Source organism: Typopeltis vanoorti, chromosome 6 (genome assembly GCF_054136105.1).
Source record: "Typopeltis vanoorti isolate ZY-2024b chromosome 6, IOZ_Tvanoo_1.0, whole genome shotgun sequence".
Taxonomy (NCBI): domain Eukaryota; kingdom Metazoa; phylum Arthropoda; class Arachnida; order Uropygi; family Thelyphonidae; genus Typopeltis; species Typopeltis vanoorti.
In genome coordinates this window covers 23,692,824-23,712,945 of record NC_143554.1, presented here as the reverse complement: position 1 = coordinate 23,712,945, position 20,122 = coordinate 23,692,824, and the positions used below count along the sequence as shown (strand labels likewise).

The 20,122-nt window shown below is 38.2% G+C and overlaps 1 protein-coding gene across 2 annotated transcripts in view; it reads right to left on the bottom strand.

Annotated features, from left to right (window-relative positions):
* The window catches only part of LOC150105338 (ATP-dependent translocase ABCB1-like), a 417,983-nt gene that overhangs the window by 47,361 nt on the left and 350,500 nt on the right, over nucleotides 1-20,122 (bottom strand). For both annotated transcript variants that reach the window (XM_090394721.1, XM_090394720.1), the window contains exon 23: nucleotides 15,742-15,898. In XM_090394721.1, the coding sequence (XP_090250847.1) occupies nucleotides 15,742-15,898 (157 nt within the window). The remainder of the gene's footprint in view (nucleotides 1-15,741; nucleotides 15,899-20,122) is intronic.

Here is a 20,122-nt window from a genome sequence, read left to right as displayed (position 1 = left end):
TGACCATACCACCTGAGATTAGCTCTGCTAACACATTCCTGGATGCTAACAATGTCAAGTTCTTTCCTAATATCCTTATTTTTAATATGATATTGCCATTGATGCCATCTGTTCATGCCCCTAATGAACAGATGGCATCTTTCTCAGGACTCCCATATCTGTGGTTTCTAGTCTTTGGCCAAGTGTTTTGTTTCTAACCCAGCTCTCAAATCCATAAGTTAAAATTAGTTTGAACACTGTCTTGTATACAGCTAATTTAGTGTTTTGACTAATTTCTCTCTTATTCCATATAAATTTATTCAGTTGATTTCTTACCATACCAGCTTTGTTGATTCTGTCGTCTATTTCCATATTTAATTTACTATATTCACTAAAAATCGTGCCAAGTAGATGAATTGTTTAGCTTGTTCTATAGGTTCTCCATTCACAATGATTCTGCCTATTTTCATTGTCTTTGTCTTTCTTATTGCTGATCTTCATATCATATCTATTACAACAGGTATTCAATTTAGTCAGGGAATCTTGCATTGTACTGGATTTATTTAGAAATATAACATCATCTGCATAAAGTAAAGGCATAAAATTAACATCTCTAATTTTGATATCACATTTAATACCACTTTCCTTCATAATGTGTTCTATATAGATAATGAATAACAGAGGGGATAATGTACATCCTTGTCTCACACCAGATTTAATATTAAACCATCTTCCTGTACTTCCTTCAATTCTAACTGCTGACTTACAACTCAAATAAAGACTAAGTATTGCTTGATATAATGCCCCATTGACACCATATAACTGTAGCATATTGAATAGCCTCTCTCTTGGCACCTTGTCATATGCCTTTTCCAGATCAACAAAACTTAAATACAGATCTTTGTTAATATTCCCATGATTTCTCAACTATTTGTCATAAAGTGAAAATCTGATCCTGACAGCCTCTATTTGGCCTAAATCCAGCTTGTTCTTCAACAAGCTTCTCTTCCACAATCCTTCTCAACTATTTTTCAAGTATACTTGCATAAATATTACCAGGAACAGTCAGGAGAAAAATACCTGTTTAATTCTCACATTCAGTTTTATTTCCCTTTTTTATATATAGGTACTATGAGAGCCGATGGCATTCCCTCTGTCCAGGCCTTCTGAACTATGCAGTGCAGCCACTGTAAGACTTTTATACCTTCATACTTGAACATTTCTGGTTGAATATAATTTGCTCCAGCTGCCTTTCCACATTTTAGGCTTTTGATGGATTTTCCTACTTCAAGTATGGATGTATTCCTGATTTCATGCCTGGTCAGTGTTTTTTACCACTGTGCTGTCACTGATTGTTTCATTTAGCAATTTTTCGAAGTAATTACTCAATATCTCAAGGATATCTATTTCTCCAGTTTTCATGTCACCTTTATCATCTCTAATTCCTTTTACAGCACTCTTTCCACCATTTCTGAACTTCTTCAACAACCTCTGGAATATCTTGCCACCTTCTTGATATTTATTTTCAATGTTCTTACCAAATTCCTCCCCTGATTTTTGTTTAGCTAGTTTTACACAGTGTTCAGCTTTCTTATATTTGTCTCTGTATTCTCTAAGAGCACAAGCTGACTTATTTTTGACAGGAACTTTTGATATCTCTTCTTCTTTTCCTTCACTGTCTCTTTAACTTCCTGTGTCCACCATGGAGTTCTGATTTCTCTATCCTTGCAGACAATCTCACCACATGCTTCTCTGGCTGAATCAATCAATGTTTTCTTCAGGCCTTGCCACTGGATCTCCAAGGTTTGGTTCCGGTTCTCAAACTCTTTCATTTTTTCTTGAATAATGTTTGTGTATTTTAGTCTGCAGTTCACATCTGAGAGGTTATGTTTAATGTGTTTAATGTGTTCTTTCTTGCGTATAGGGATTGTCCATCCTGTTTCACCAATGTATGGTAAGTTACAGGTGGAGCAGATGCAATAGACTCCAGGATGTGCCAATGGGAGGAGAGGATCCTTAAAGGAGCTGAATATGGTTTTAAGTTTAGTGGGTGGTTTAAAGGTAGCATTGAGGTTATAATGTTATAGGATTCTGTTGATTTTTTCCGATAACCCTTTAATGTATGGGATGGCTATGGTTTTACTATAATCTAGATTCGTTTTTGTTGTTGTTTTATGGAGTATTTTATTAATAGTATTTTTGTAATAGCCATTATTTATGAATGTGTCGCTGATGATTTTTAATTCTTGTTTCAGGGCTTGCTGGTTAGAGCAAATTGTTGTAGCTCTGTTTTTAAGGGTGTTAATGGCTCCATATTTTTGTGATGGGTGGTGGTATGAATTAGCATGTATGTATTGGCCAATGTGTGTCGGTTTTTGGTAGACCGCAAAGGATAGACTGCCTGAAGGAAGACGTGTGACTAGTGTGTCTAGGAACGGGAGCAAGTTTTGATTTTCGATTTCAATGGTAAATTGTATGTGTTTGTGTTGTTTGTTCAGGTGGCTAAGGAATGTGTTTAGCGTTTGACGCCCATGCGGCCAGATCCCAAACACGTCGTCAATGTATCTAAGCCAGACTGTTGGTCTTAGCATGGTGGAATCAAGAGCCCTTTGCTCAAAGGTTTCTATGTAGAGGTTAGTGATTTGGGGGGGGGGGGGAATAGTGGTGAGCTCATAGCTGTACCTTCTTTTTGTAGGTAAAATTCGTTTTGCCACACGAAGTAACCAGACTGTAGTACGTGGGCAAAGAGGGCCGTAATGTTGTTCTGTAGTAGGAGAATTGTGTCATTGATGGGGGACATCAGTGAAAAGGGCAGAAACGTCAAAACTGACTAATAAGTCATCTTTGTCGAGTGTTATGTTTTTAATTTTGTTTATAAAGTGTTGTGTATTCTTTAGGTAGGAGGGAGAATGACCTACCAACTCCTTGAGTGTTGACGCTAATTTCTTGGTTAAGTGGTAATTGGGACTGTCTATTCCTTCCACAATTAGTCGAAGGGGAACATTTTGTTTGTGTATTTTCGGGATCCCATATATTCTGAGGGGAGACGGGCGTAGTGGAGTTTGAGTTTTTTAACCGTGTATGGTGACCAAGAAGTGACGGACTTGAGTAGCTTCTGTGTTTTATCCTTTATCCTGTTTCTTGGGTTATAATTTACCAGTTTATATGTGTTGTTATCGGCTACTAGTTGATTCATCTGAAGTATGTATGTTGACCTGTCAAGGATGACAGTGGCATTGCCTTTATCCGATTTCCTTATTATTATGTCTAGGTTGGCTTTTAATGACTTAATTGCTGCTAGTTCTGTTTTTGTGAGATTGTTCTGTATGGTTTTTCTTAATGTTTAGGACATTACTAGTTTCTAATCGTATTTTATCGGCTATATTGTTAGGTAGGGACCTGATGCCTCTTTCTATGTGGTAGATAAAATCCAATTTGTTTGCCTTTTTAGGTGCTTTTGTGTAGTTAATTCCTTTATTCAGTAGCGTAAGTTCGCCACTGTTTTCAGGGTGTGGCTTGATAGGTTGATCACATGGTTCTTGCTTGCCAATGGTTAGTCGCTCCTTGTCTCCCTTGTTTGTTGTTCATTGTTGGTGTTTATCAGGGAGGAGGTCTCCTGATTGGATAGATTTCTGTGATTGGCCACCATATTTCTCTGTTGTTTCAAACTATGGAATTTGGTCTTGAGTTTTTCTTTATTCTTTTCCAGGGTATATTTGGCCGAATTGTCAGTAATTCTTTCAAGTACTTGTAGAATGTCTGGATTAATATAGTTCGATAGTTCACATTGCAATTTTGAAACCAGATTTTGTGTTATTGCTAGGTTTTGGCAGGCTGTTTGGATCTGGTCTCTGAGCATTGCTTTTTTCTGTGCGGTCGTAAATACGGAGAGCTTTAGCAAATGTAAATTTCTTTTTTAGCCTGATGCAGATAGGAATAAGGTTATTCTCTCTGCATCTCTTTAAAAAGGCCAGCCGATTGATCAAGAGAGAAATACGTATCTTTAGCTTACCATAACGATTGCAGCACTTGTGGGAATCATTTCCACGGATGATCTGAATCCTTTCTTTTCAGCTTACACAGTGATCAACCTATCAAGCCACACCCTGAACAGCGGCAAACTTACGCTATTGAATAAATAATGACTTAACTATGCAATAGCACTTAAAAGGTAAACAAATTGGATTTTATCTACCACATAGAAAGAGGCATCAGGTCCCTACCTAACAATATAGCCGATAAAATACGATTAGAAACTAGTAATGTTCTAAATATTAGGAAAACCATACAGAACAATCTCACAAAAACAGAACTAGCAGCAATTAAGTCATTAAAAGCCAACCTAGACATAATAATAACGAAATCGGATAAAGGCAATGCCACTGTCATCCTTGACAGGTCAACATACATACTTCAGATGAATCAACTAGTAGCTGATAACAACACATATAAACTAGTATATTATAACCCAATAAACAGGATAAAGGATAAAACAGAGAAAATACTCAAGTCCGTCACTTCTTGGCCACTGGACATGGTTAAAAAACTCAAACTCCACTATGCCCCCCCCCCCCAAAAAAATACACAAACAAAATGTTCCCCTTTGACCAATTGTGGAAGGAATAGACAGTCCCAATTACCACTTAACCAAGAAATCAGTCAACACTCAAGGAGATGGTAGGTCATTCTCCCTCCTACATAAATAACGCACAACACTTTATAAACAAAATTAAAAACATAACACTCGACAAAGATGACTTATTAGTCAGTTTCAATGTTTCTGCCCTTTTCACTAATGTGCCGATCAATGACACAATTCTCCTACTACAGAACAAATTTACACCAGACATTACGGCCCTCTTTGCCCACGTACTACAGTCCGGTTACTTCGTGTGGCAAAACAAATTTTACCTACAAAAAGAAGGTACAGCTATGGGCTCATCACTATCCCCCCACTCCCAATTGCTAACTTCTACATGGAAATCTTTGAGCAAAGGGCTCTTGATTCCACCATGCTAAGACTGACCGTCTGGCTTAGATACGTTGATGACATGTTCACGATCTGGTCGCACGGGCATCAAATGCTAAACACATTCCTAAGTCACCTGAACAAACAACACGAACGCATACAATTTACCATCGAAATCAAAAATCCCTCCCGTTTATTTATCTAAATTTTGTCAATTTTGTTAATATTTACATTTCAAATCATTGTAATTTTAGTTTTAGCTTTAACTGTAATCTCATTTCATTTTTATAACTATGCATATGGTGACATTTAGGCACATGGTTCAGCTCTGTAAATGGGATATTCATTATATTAATGAATTAAAATAAACAGAAGCAAAGTTTAGTTGAAAACTCTAAATTTATTAAACACAACAACCATGGAAACCATAAATAAACAATCCACTGGTGATTTCAAATGCATTTTTGAAAATTATGGAGACAACTACCGTGTTTGAATTAAAAACTTTAGTTTAATATAACTAAAATCTACAATTCGACGTTTCGACCTTTATGTCAAGGTCATCTTCTGGAGCATACAAATATACACAAGAAACAAGCTATACTACAATCAAACTGGTTCGTTAAAGACACTGATCAACCGCTACCACAATTGTTGGCCTGACCTCTGGTGAAAAAAAAAAAAAGTGAAATAAAAAAAAAAAATAAATAAATAAAAATAAAAAATTATACATCAACGCTAGAGTCCTATTATTTGTGTTGTCTACTATATACATATATTAACATCATTCCAGCCAGTTGGAGTGGAATGGTTACTAATACTAGCGGATTGGCTAGAGTCCTGACTTATGTTGAATCTTTCATATTAGGTTGGCTGAATGTGTGCCATCCAGATCCTTGGAATTTTCATACCATCTTTGTTATTGATATTTGGGTGGTTTATCAGGATTTCGCAGGATTCTTTAAATTTTCTTTCGTACCAGGTTTTTGTGCGGTGTAAGGAGCAGGTGCTTTTCCAGTTGATTTGTGGGGGTGGGGGGGGGGGGGGGTGGGGGGGGGGGGGGGTGGGGGGGGGGGGGGGTGGGGGGGGGGGGGGGTGGGGGGGGGGGGGGGTGGGGGGGGGGGGGGGTGGGGGGGGGGGGGGGTGGGGGGGGGGGGGGGTGGGGGGGGGGGGGGGTGGGGGGGGGGGGGGGTGGGGGGGGGGGGGGGTGGGGGGGGGGGGGGGTGGGGGGGGGGGGGGGTGGGGGGGGGGGGGGGTGGGGGGGGGGGGGGGTGGGGGGGGGGGGGGGTGGGGGGGGGGGGGGGTGGGGGGGGGGGGGGGTGGGGGGGGGGGGGGGTGGGGGGGGGGGGGGGTGGGGGGGGGGGGGGGTGGGGGGGGGGGGGGGTGGGGGGGGGGGGGGGTGGGGGGGGGGGGGGGTGGGGGGGGGGGGGGGTGGGGGGGGGGGGGGGTGGGGGGGGGGGGGGGTGGGGGGGGGGGGGGGTGGGGGGGGGGGGGGGTGGGGGGGGGGGGGGGTGGGGGGGGGGGGGAGCACTAGTGGTGGTAGTTGGTGGTAGATGGTGTTGGTGTTAGATGATGAAGGTTGGTGGAGTAGTGAGATAAAGAGTTGTAGAGTTGATGCCCTCCCTCGATGAGTCTTTGAACTCCCTGGAGGTGTGATATAATAATAATAATAATAATAATAATAGTGTCATTGAGAAAGTGGCTATTTGTTGCCCAGATATGACAGTAGTGAACTGAAGAAGAGAGAAATGATATGAAATGACAAGATGGCTGAATTGTGTCAGACAGATAGTGTTCCATTTGTGAATGTATGGCATGAATTTGAAGGGAAGTTAAAATGATTCAAAGCTGACGTGTTTGGTGTTGATCATTTGGAGTGATTGTTGTTTAATAAAAGTAAACAAGGTTCATAAGAAATTAGTACCACTAAGAATCAGAGAGAGAGGTTGAGAAGCAAGTTGTGGAAAGACAGAAAGAGGATGGATACAAAGTTGAGAGAGGGATTATAGTAGAGCAAAATGATGCAGTGTAAAATGGTGAGGATGATAAGAATATAAATGTAAATCAGAGTCAGGATCAGAGAAATTGGGATGGTCAGAACAAAGAGAGAAGTGCACTATAGCAAAGAGAGTAAAGAGTGATGGTGTTGATGGGATGGTCTCAGAGTGAAAATTTTTTATGCTTTTATTCTAATGCATGCAGTAACAGAAATAAAGGGGCTGAGTTTGAATCAATGATTGAATCAATATGCCAAAGATCAATAGAATACTATATCTAACAGGACACAATTACACACCAGGGAATGTGGAGAGTATCGATTGTGATATGTTTAGATGATCAAGTAAAAGGAAGATGATCCTAATGGGAGATTTTAATTATAGGAATGTGGACTGGAAAGAAGATATAGTGTATAGTAACAAGGAGAGTTAATTTGTTGAATTTCTGTGAGATAACTATCTGAAGCAGCATGTGATGAAAGCAACACAAGATTTATAAATGTTAGATTTGATTATATTCTCACAGGATGTGGTTGTGAATGAGGTATAAACACTGCCGACTATTGGTGAAAGTGATTATGAGGTATTGGTTTGGAAGGTAGCCAAACAGGAAAAACTTGTTATGAAGAAAGTCTATGCGTGGAACCATAAGGTAGATGATTATCAGACACTCTGTGGTCAACTAGCATCAATACAGTGGGTTGATGAATTGTGTAGAAAAGATGTTGACACTGCATGGGAAATGATAAGGCAGTATCACACAAGCAATGCATAACTCGTACCAAGAGTTAAGTGGATAAATAAAGTATGAGTGAGATGGATGAATAGTGAAATCAAGCAAGTAGTGTTATAAAAGAAGTTGTTATGGAGGAAGTACAAGACAGTTCGCAGTGAACAGATGCATGAAGAATATAAAGTGCAGGTCAGAAAAGTTACAAGTCTGGTTAAAAAAGAAAAGGGAGAATATGAGAGGAGAATCGTCAGTCAGGTCAAAGATAATCTAAGGAAATTTTTCTGCTATGTGGCAAGCAAGAGGAAAAATAATTATGGCAGGTTGATACTGGTGGATAGTTATGGCAACAGACGAACCATAGCAGATGATAGAATAGATTTATTTAACAAACACGTGAGCAGTGTTTATTGTAATGGTGTGAATGATGATGTGCAACATGTAGAAAGGAGACAGGAATTAGGAGAATTAAAGGTGAAAGAAGGAGATATGTATCATGTGTTGTTTAGGTTAGATGTTAATAAGGCTGTGGAATTGATGACATATCACCATGTATTTTTAAAGAATGTGCAAAAGAGTTAGCCATGCTCTTGTCTTGTTTATTTAATGAGAGTCTAGCAGTGGATAAGGTTTCTAAGGAGTGGAAAGAAGGCAAAATAATACTTCTCCACAAGCATGGTTTGAGAACAGAAGTTTACAATTATAGACAGGTCTGTATATCTGCAGGTGTGATCAAAGTGTTGGAAAAATTGGTTAGAATACACAATTGTGTTGATTGACATTAGTTCTCTATGATGGTTAGCATAGGTCTGTGAAGGACAAGTCTTGTTTTAGCAAGTTTATGTTTATGCTTTTGTTTTTTGATAACAAATGTGTTGAATAAGGGAGAACCATATAGTGATATTCTGAACTTTGCAAAATCATTTGATAGATTACCACATAATAAGAATAGATAGCATATTGGTTAGATGGATTGGAGATTATCTCTCTGAATGATACCAGCAAGCAAGTTGTATATGATGGAGCAGTGTCTCAGAAAAGGAAGGTGACCAGTGGTGTGCTTCAGGGTTCTGTTCTTGGGTCCCTACTGTTTAACTTATTTGTTAATGATATTCCATGTGGATTGACCGGGATCATGAAATGTTTGCCAATAATGCAAAGTTAAGTAGAATTATCAGGAATATTGCTGATGTTAATTCTCTACAGGAAGATTTGAATAGACTTTTAGCTTGGACAGATGAGTGGATTTGCAGTTTTGATATTAATAAATGCAAGGCGTAGTTTCACTTTGGGATATAGAGATATAAGATTATGTACTGTATGGGTGTAGCTGTACTTCAGGAAGTGGATGAGATTTGGGATCTTCGAGTGATGGTAGATGGTGCACTCACTGTCGGTGCCAGGTTATTTTGCGCCCTAGGCAAAGTTTACAAGTGCGCCCATTATTTCATAAACTAAAATGTTTCTAATTGATTTTAAACAAAATAAAATTGTCTTTCAGGTTAAATTAATAGGGCTTTTTTATTTATCTTTTTTAATTAATTTGAAAATTCTCTGTTATAATTCATTTACCAAAATAAAGTTATAAAATACTGAAATTTAATATTTTAAAATGTTAACGTTTAAAAATATTTATCCTTAACTGAATTTTAAACAGCAGTAAGTTCAAATCATTTAGGTAAGGAACAAAAAAGAACCAAGAGTTAAATAGTAAAATAGTGTGATGTGTGAGGGATAAGGAAAAAGAATCAATACCTAAATCATATATCACTATTTAACTTTGATAGTTTAGTAAAGTATGAATTAAGCATAGCTTGAAGTTTTGCCTAGTTTGTCTAAATGGTAGCGCCGACCCCTGGGTGCAGTAAAGTTCTGGGGGCACATCACACATATTGCAAAGACTGTACATTGTATTGCTGCTATGATAAAAAGCACATTGATATGTAGGGATAAGGTACTGGTGGTGCATCTATATAAGGCATTGGTCAGACCACATATGGACTAGTGTGCTCAGATTTGGCACCTAGTTTTCATTGCGATGTGAAAACACTAGACAGGGCACAAAAACAAATGACCAAAGTGATATCAGGAAATATTATTATTATTATTATTACCACCCCAAGACCTCATGGACTCAAAGACTCATCTGGGAGGTCCTTTTCTCACACACACACACACAGCTCATCATACCATGTATTAAACACATTCAAACTCTTTGCAGACACCACAATCTCAGGCAAGGCATTCCAATCATTCACAACCATGCACGAAAAAACCATGCCTCTCACTCCCCTACTCACACCCTCTTTATACAGTTTTCAGGGATGACTTCTGGTTTTCCCCTGATCTCCCACTATTCTCTGTAAAACTTCTCCAGCATTGATCCTATAACAACCCCTTACCAACTTGTAGGTCTCTATCATATCTCCCCCCTCTTCCTAATGTCCACCAGACTCTGCAAATTACATCTTCTCAATCTTTTCTCATACTCGACATTCCAGAGGTCAGAAACTACCTTAGTCAGTCTCCTTTGGACCGTTTCCAACATCTCTTCATCCTTCTGAAAACCTGGTGACCAAATCTGGGCACAATAGTCCATGTGTGGCCTAATCAAAGCCTTATACAACGGAACAAGAATCTCCCTACTTCTACACGTCACAGTCCTCCGCATCATGCCCAGAAGCCTTTGTGTTGTCTTCACAATTTTGGCTATGTGTCCCCTAAATTTTAGATCCTTATCCACTATCACCTCAAGATCTCTTATTTCCTCTACCTCCAACAATATATTCTCACCAAGCATAAATTCTGCATCCCATCTTTGTTTTCCAAATTTTAAAACCTTACATTTTGCAACAATGAACTCACATCCCCATTTGCTTGCCCAATCACTTAATCTATTCAAGTCTTCCTGTAAGGCCACAACATCTTCACTACACTTCATGGTTCGTCCCAACTTTGCATCATCTGCAAACAACTGAATATCTCCATCCAAATCTTCACCTATATCATTAATATACAAGTTTTGAAAATCACCCAAGTTGCATTGATCTCTTTTCCGGCTATCTCCTCATTCCACGCTACACCTGCAAGCTGTCTCCTGAGCACTTCATAATCACCCCGCCCCCTTGTAGTTCCACATATACCCTTTTCTCACAGAGGCCCTCGCACTGCTGGCAACCACCCAGGCAATCACCTCATGGTCACTCTGACCAATTGGTGGATGATTTGACAGCTCATTTACAATTACGTCCTCTGATGAGATGACCAAATCCAAGACCCTCAATCCTCGTGTGCCCGCTGTTACATACTGTCTGAAGTAGTTATCCCTCAAAAACTCATTTTCTTTACTTCGAGTTGCTATCTCATCATTCCATTCTATATTGTCATAATTAAAATCACCCATAATGATCACCCTCTTCTTATTTACTTGGCTAATTTGATTGTACATTTCATTATCACCACCATCCACATTTCCTGGTCTATAACAACATCCCACCAAGTATTTGATTCCATTCACCTCTATCTCACACCATACTGCCTCAAAACTGCTGGCACTATTTCCCTCTTGCATCTCCACTTTATATGGACATAACTCTTTCTCTATCATCAATAGCACACCCCCCCCCCATCCTCACAAAACACATTATACCCTTCTATCTCTATTACTGTCAGGATGTCATCCTCTTCCAACCATGTCTCACTTATTCCGACAATCTTTGGGTGAACAGACCCAATTAGTGCAACCATTTCATCTGCATTGTTTCTTATACTTCTAGCATTTGTATACAAACACAACAGCTCATTTCTGGATCTACAGCTAGTTCCACTGATACTATCACTTACTCAATGTGATCTCTCCATGCTCGACTGGGGCCATTTCCCTTTCTGCTTCTTCATTTTAAAACCCTTTTCAATTCCAACTGTTTCCTCTTGATCCCTGGTCATCTCATTCCTTTCCTGCCTACATATGCTCACCTTCTCTTGGAGCATCCACCTTTCTCATGCTGTGTACCCCTGTCCACCTTGGGCCTCCCCGTTTCCCTGCTCCTCTTGCACACCCATTCTCTCATTTTCTATACTCATACCACTCACTTCCCCATTCATAACCACCTCTTCAATCTATCCTGTCTTACTCTACTGCTCTTCCACATCACTTCCCACTCGATCTGATTCATTCACTCTATTCACTTCTCTACCTTCCTGCAGCAGTCTCTCCAAGCGACTCACACCATAACCACTCAAATGCAGCCCATCGTTCCCATACAGACTCATTCCCATAAATCCCTCAAACTCATTCCACACATTAACAAACTGTACTTCCGTCTCCTCACACATTTCAACCAGCATATCATTCATAATCCTTGCTCTCCGCCTCATTTCACCACAGTCATACCTAAGCAACATGCTAACTACCCTTCCTGATACACTCTTCTCTTTTATCTTTCTAACAGCCTCCTGATATCCATTCTGACACACTCTTTGTCCTCTCTCAAATCATTCGTACCTATTAATACTATTAACTCTTTTGCTCGCTCCTGCCTCATATCCAATGCCTCAATCACTCTACTCATTTCAGCACCTGGAAATCATACCTTGTGCATTCTATCCTCCAGCACACCTTTAATAATGGAGTCGCCATACAACACTGCTCGCTCATCTCTCGTTAACTCTTTCATTCCATCATTATTTATTTTAAAAGTTTATCTGAATTTTCTTAATTTCATTCCGCATCCATTTCATTTCTTGCCTCACCCAATCTAATTCAACTTCCGAATCTCGCGACACATTCTCTCTGTCATTCAGTCTTTCTAACTCTCTACCCCTCTTCTCACTTTCACTCTCATTCATCCTTCTTTGTTTCCGTACTTTCGGTCCAACATGCGTCCAACTTTCGCTATCATTCTTCCCATTTTTACACTCATTCGTCTTTCTTTGTTCCTGTACTTTCAGTCCAACATGCATCCAACTTTCGCTATCATTCTTCCCATTTTCACACTCATTCATCTTTCTTTGTTTCTGTTCTTTCAGTGCAACATGCGTCAAACTTTCGCTATCATCCATTCTTTCGATTTTTTTTACTTTCAATTTCTGAGGCATGCCATTTCTAGTTTCATTCGTTCTCTCAATTTCGTTTCCTTCTGCCACTCTGACCTCACTTTCTTCCCTTTTAACATCCGTTACGGTTTTCAAATCTCTCTTTTTCTTTTTTACTGATTTTTTAACATTTTTTCGTCTCTCTTTCTCACCATCCTTCTCTTTCGAACGTGCACTCATTTTCCCCACGGCATTCTCGCTATCACTTTCTGTCATCAATTTCATGTTAGCATTCATCAATTCCTCGTTCAGGTCACACTTCGCACACATCCTCCTTCCATCATCACCAAATATCCACAAATCATTTATGTAATAGAAAGAATACATATAACAGACCTCACACTTAACGAAACGACTGAAATCTAAATTAAAGTCATGGAATGACAATGCTGCCACCATTTTTTGAGGTTGCTAAGTCGAATAATAATGATTTTGTAATTAAGTTTTGGCAAAAAACATCCCCCACACTAATAAAACCGGTAGCACAAACGTTTACAGCCTCTCTTACTCAAAAAATTACACACATATATATAATTATTCTAGAAAACTTATCCCAATCAGGAGCTCTTCTTATACATGTCACTGTGCTTAGGAGAATAAAGTTTGGTAGATAGGAGGAAAAAGAGGAGATGTGATAGAGACTTTCAAGTTAGTTAAGTAAGATTCTATCAGATTAATATAGAAGGAATTATAAAAAGAATGGATGTTAAGAATGGAAGAGGACATCTCTGGAAGTTATATAACAATATGGTGAAGAAGGGAGGGCCTCTTTATTTTCAATTCTTAACATTCATTCATTTTATAATTCCTTCTGTATTAATCACAAAAGAAAATAAGTGACCAATTTTAAGAATGGAAGTTTACTGGGTCTTGTATGTTTGTGAATCATATTTTCGCTTTTCTATCCTGCATTTCAAATTTCTGACCATTGCTGACTTTTGTACTTAATACACTCCAGGGTAAATTTGATGTACTGATGTATTCTAAGAAAAATTTGAAGTTCACTTTCAGAGTAAGACCATAAGGCAAAAACATCATCAACAAGTGTTTATAAATGTAAGGTTTTGAAAATAAATTTGTAAACTGTTGCTCATAGTGAACCATAATATATATATGCTGCTTGGGAATACTTGACCTTGGAGTGGACATGCCACAAATTGTAGCATATGCGTCCTTCAAAACCAAAACTATGAAGATGTGCAGGAAATCTGTTTTAGGATTTGTTATAAACCAGTAATTAAGGGAAATTCTATATCCACATATTTAAACTAACTAATAATAAACAGCATCTATATATTGATAGCTTAGTGATGGAATGAAAATGACTCTCTATAGTGAAAAACATCCTCCTTCCCAATGAACATTAAACTACACCGACACAAGCAATATTTTTCTCCACACAAACATATTACACAGCTTCAGGCCAAAGTACAGTAGATGTTTTCTTGTAGCACTAAATATATGCCTTAAACGTGTTAATGTTGAAAGAGTTTTCACTTGATTATACTATAAATTAAAGATGTCAAGTAATTATATTCTTGGTTTCATCCTTTATCCAAGTGTAAGCAAACAAAATTTGCATGTGAAATAACTTCATGACTGGGCTACTTGTATATAGAGGCTAATGACTTCACATTGATTGCTTAGTATCCCATAATGTAAGGCACATATCCTTACAGACATGCATAATGCTATACATTATGGGAAGAGCCACTACCCAGATCGGTTTTGACCTTTATTGAGGTCTCATCAGTGGGAGTCAGACCCAGAAGAGATACCAAAGTTGAAGTAATGCAGAAGTCATATTTCACATATATAACTAGTCAAAAGGTGCCACACCTTATTACTAAAATAATCTGACAAGTAGCCTAGTCATGAAGTTACTTCACACAAACTTTGTTTGTTTACACTTAGATAAAGGATGAAACCATGAAACCAAGAATATAATTTCTTGACATCTTTAATTTATTTTAAATGTGTTAATGGTCTTTTTTATGATGGGATGGGATGGCTATTGAGGACTGACTGTATGAGAAATGTAATATTACAGGATATCGAATTTTCTTCTATAATTGATATAAAAAAAGAAAGTATCTGATTATTTCATGAAAGGAACAATGGCCATGGTTTTCAATGTAATGTTTGATGTATTTTTATGAATGAACTGGAGGGAAATTACAACAGATATAAAATAATTGCAAGTTTAATGAATTGATTGATAATCCGAATATACATGCAAATACAAATTTCAAAACAATGTTTTATTTAATTTTAAAAGATGTTGTGAAAAATGTAAGCAAAAAGTAGAGGTCACAGCAGTTCATCATAATAGCATATGCAACTGCATTGCAGATTATAAAATATTATGTGTGTGTATATATATATATATGTGTGTGTGTATTTTTTATAAAGTATAAAATGTATATATTTTATATACTAGCCTAATAGATAATATACACTTTATATATTATGCAGATATATTATTATTACGTGACACCTCCAGGGAATCCAAAGACTCATCGAATGCAATCTCATCAAGGCCATGAGAAACATTTACAAGGAAATTAATTGAATAAAAGCATATTTCATTAGAAGGGAACAGAATCTGACCTTGCAGAAATTAGGCTTATTACATAAAAAACAGTCAAAGAACACACATATTGACATATATAAGATTAATAGTCTCATTTTTACCCGAATTACACTTATAAGAAGCAAGCAAGCAAGAAAGAAACTTGGTAATAACAAGATATTTGACCTAATATTAAAGAAAAATGGGATAGACTATTTTTAGTTTAGGAAGCAATTATTATCAGACAAAAGATTATTGAAATTTTCTAAACAATTTAAAAATCATATTAATAACATAAACAAAGAGCAAATAAATATATTTTGTTCCTATTTACAATTTTATTTTAACTTCAACAAGTTGTTTGATAATAATTAGTAATGGAAATCTTTTGCAAACATACTGGCCGTACACCTCCTTTGCAAAAGGCATCAATCTGTGGTATCATGTCTATCATATGGAAAATGAGTCCTGCTGATAGTTTTGCTTTTGTATAGTCTGGTAAATAAGCAGTCCACTGGCCTACTGATACTGCACTGAATGCCATAGCAAAAAAAACTCTGCAAATCAATAAATAAATGCTAATAAAATACCATGCAAAGAAAAAACATATGTAATCAATATTTTGTATGTAATTATTATTATTATTATATGAGAATCTCCATGGAGTCCAGAGACTCATTGTAGGAGACCCACACTAACTTTTGTATACACAAAAAAATGTCATACTTCTCCTTAAACTCATTGACTTCCCCTAGATCACAGTTAATTCTGACAATCCACCATTCCACTCATTCACTACTCTCCATGCAAAAAAATTTAGTCTGCACACCTTTACTAACCGCACTCTTAATACAACTTTCAGGAATGACCCCTTGTTCTCTCGTTATTTGTCACATATTGAAAAGTTTTCTTTGTGGCAATCTTATAAAACCCTTTTAAATATCTTCATGTCCTCTTTTTTCCATTAACTAAACTTTGTAACCCACACACCTTCAACATATTCTCATAGGGAGCATTCCACCCACTTCATCCCCAAGAAACCCAGGTGACCAAATCTGTGAACAATAGTCAAATTGTGGCCAAATTAAAGCCTTATAAAGAGGGATAATAACCTCCCTATCTTTACTTGAAAGCATGTTTTTCAACATTCAAGTAATTCTTTGAGCTATTTTACCAACTTGCAAAATGTCTTCTGAACTTCAACTTTGTCCATTATTATCCCCAAGTGCCTAGCCTCATCAATTTCCTGCAACCAGTGCCATCAATGTGATACACAGTATGTAATCTTTTCAATCCAAATTGCATAACCTTATATTTTGCAACATTAAATCGAAAATCATTATCATTCACCCACAATGCCAATTTATTTAAGTCATCCTACAGGATATCTACATCACCTTTATCAACTATTGCATTCTCCAGTTTTGCATCATAAGTAAACAAATGAATATCCCCCATTAAATCGTTCCCTAAATCACTGATATGCAAATTAAACAGTAACAGCCCTAAGACAGAACCCTGAAATACTCTGCTAGTTACCCTAATTCTCCTAGATTCTGCTCCACCATATACCATTCTCTGGTGTCTGTCCCCTCACCCATGCTACCAGCCTAAATATCCATTCCCATTTGATCCAAGTTTTGTAATAGTTTCTCAGGCAGTATTCTGTCAAATGTGTTTGCCAAGTCCAGCAGTATCACAATGTAGCCATTTCATTTATCCAATTCTGCTGTCACTTTTTTATGAAATGTGAGTAAATAACTAAGGCAGGACCTACCTTTTCCAAAGCCATGCTGCTCACCAGTGAGTATTGTATTCCCATCCACCCATTGCTGGATTTTATCTTTAACCAACTTTTCCAATACTTAAACTACCACTCATGAGATATTAATTGGTCTGTAATTTGCTACTTCTGTCTTGGAGCCACCTTTAAGTAACAGAACTATCTCACACTGGAACCTTACCAGAGCTAGGACTTAGATTGAACAATTTCATTAGTAGTACTGATAGTTCTCTTGCACATTCACATAACACATGATGTTGTAAAGCTGGGAAGAATAACAGTCAATGTAGATCATGTAGAGATTCTGCAAGATAAATAGAATGGCAATATAGGTAAAGTAAATAAATATATGCAAGTTTAACATAGCCAGGATGTCATGCAACTTCAGATGAAAAGATTATGTAATATGTAGTACATAGTACGTAAATATAGTACATAACTATGTAAGTTATGTACTATACTGACAGAACTGAACTGCAGGAAATTGATGATGCCTTGGATCCGCAGATGACTATAGTCAGGAGTTAAAGTTTAGAGGACATTATTATTATTATTACCACTCCAAGACCTCATGGAGTCAAAGACTCGTCTGGGAGGTCCTTTTATCACACACACAGCTCATCATACCGTGTTTTAAACACATTCAAACTCTTTGCAGACACCACATTCTCAGGCAGGGCATTCCAATCATTCACAACTCTTCACGAAAAAAACCTGCCTCTCACTTCCCTACTCACACTCTCTTTATACAGTTTCCATGGATGACCTCTGATTCTTCCCTGATCTCCACACTATTCTCTGTAAAACTTCTCCAGCATTGATCCTATAACAACCCCTTACCAACTTGGAGGTCTCTATCATATCTCCCATCTTCCTCCTGTCCACCAGACTCTGCAAACATCTTCTCAATCTTTCCTCATACTCAACATTCCAGAGGTCAGAAACTACCTTAGTCAGTTTCCTTTGGACCCTTTCCAACATCTCTTCATCTTTCTGAAAACCCGGTGACCAAATCTGGGCACAATAGTCCATGTGTGGCCTAATCAAAGCCTTATACAACGGAACAAGAATCTCCCTACTTCTACACGTCAGAGTCCTCCTCATCATTCCCAGAAGCCTTTGTGTTGTCTTCACAATTTTGGCGATGTGTCCACTAAATTTTAGATCCTTATCCACTATCACCCCGAGATCTCTTATTTCCTCTACCTCCAACAATATATTCTCACCAAGCATAAATTCTGCATCCCATCTTTGTTTTCCAAATTTTAAAACAGACCCAGAAGTACAGAGGGTTGGTACCAGGAAATGTTTAGATAGTTGAGTTTGGCAAGTTCAAGAAGAATGATTGTTATGGGAGATTTTAACTACAGTAGTATAAACTGGGGAGAGGAAGATGCATGTAGCAATAAGGGAATGGAATTTCTAGAATTCTTGAGGGACAAATGTCTTAGCGACATGTAATTGAGGGAACAAGAGGTTCAAGAGTTTTGAATTTGGTTATAGCATCAGAAGAGTTGATAATAACTGAGATGACATCTCTCCCACCAGTTGGAGAAAGTGACCATATGGTTTTGACTTGGAAAATGAATAGACATGCAGGAGTCTCAAAGAGACGGGAATGTATGTGGAATTATAAGGCAGGTGATTATAATAGTCTAAGACGTCAACTTGGAGAAGTTTCATGGAGGGAGGAATTGGAAGTCCGGGATATCATTAGTGCATGGAAAATTATGATAGAATATTTGTTAGCAGCAATGGTAAGTTGTATACAACGAGTGAACAAGAGGGCACAATTTGGAGTAAAGTGGATGATAAAACGATATTAAACAGGAATTGCATGTGAAAAAGAGGCTATGGAAGAGATATAAGGAGACAGATGAAGAGAGGATGCGTGAAGAATATAAGACACAGGCCAGAAGAGTAACTAGTGTGGTAAGGAAAGCGAAACTGGAATATGACAGGAGATTGGTCCTAAGATCCAAAGAAAATCCTAGGGAATTTTTTAGCTATGTGGCCAGTAGGATGAGAAATGACTATGGAAGAATGATATTGTGGGATAAAAATGGGAATAGAGTGACTGATGCAGAGGATATAGTAGAATTGTTCAATGAACACTTTATTGGAGTATTTCATTCTGGAGGAGTCAGTTTTAATGCTAGAGGGATAGGGCTGGTTCGAGGTTTAGAGGTACAGGAGGAGAGTGTGTTTCAGATACTGAGTACTCTGGATGTCAGTAAAGCTTTGGGACTGGATGGTATTTCACCACGAGTTTTGAGAGAATGTGCTAGGGAACTGACAATGCCTTTGTCCTGGCTATTCAATGAATGTCTGGCTGCTAGGAAGGTGCCCATGGAACGGAAGGAAGGTAAGATAGTGCCATTGCATAAGGGCAGTAGTAGACTGGAAGTGTAATTATAGACCAGTTTGTGTGTCATCAGCAGTTTGTAAGATCTTGGAGAAAGTATTGAAGAACCTTATACAGCATTGGGCAGATGAGGATAATGTTATCTGTGAGAGTCAACATGGATTTGTGAAGGGCGCTCTTATTTTAGCAATATGCTAGCCTTTTATCATAAAGTTACAAGAACATTAGATGAGGGAAAGCCATATACTGCCATTTTTTTAGACTTAGTGAAGGCATCTGACAGGGTGCCATATGATAAGCTCACATTTAAGTTGCAGCACATGGGTCTGGATGTCAGATTGGTCAACTGGATTCAGGATTGGCTGTCCGATAGGTATCTGAGAGTTGTGTATGGTGGGGCAGTTACAAGGAAGCAGAGAGTTACAAGCGGGGTCCCACAGGGCTCAGTACTGGGACCTATATTGTTTAACCTTTATATCAATTACACTGTCAGTGAATTGCAAGGGGATATTCAGTTGTTTGCAGATGACGCAAAGCTGGGAAGGATTATTAGTAATAGTGCAGATGCGGCAGCCCTGCAAGAGCATTTGAATAAGCTAGATGGATGGGCAAATGAATGGGGATTTCGGTTTA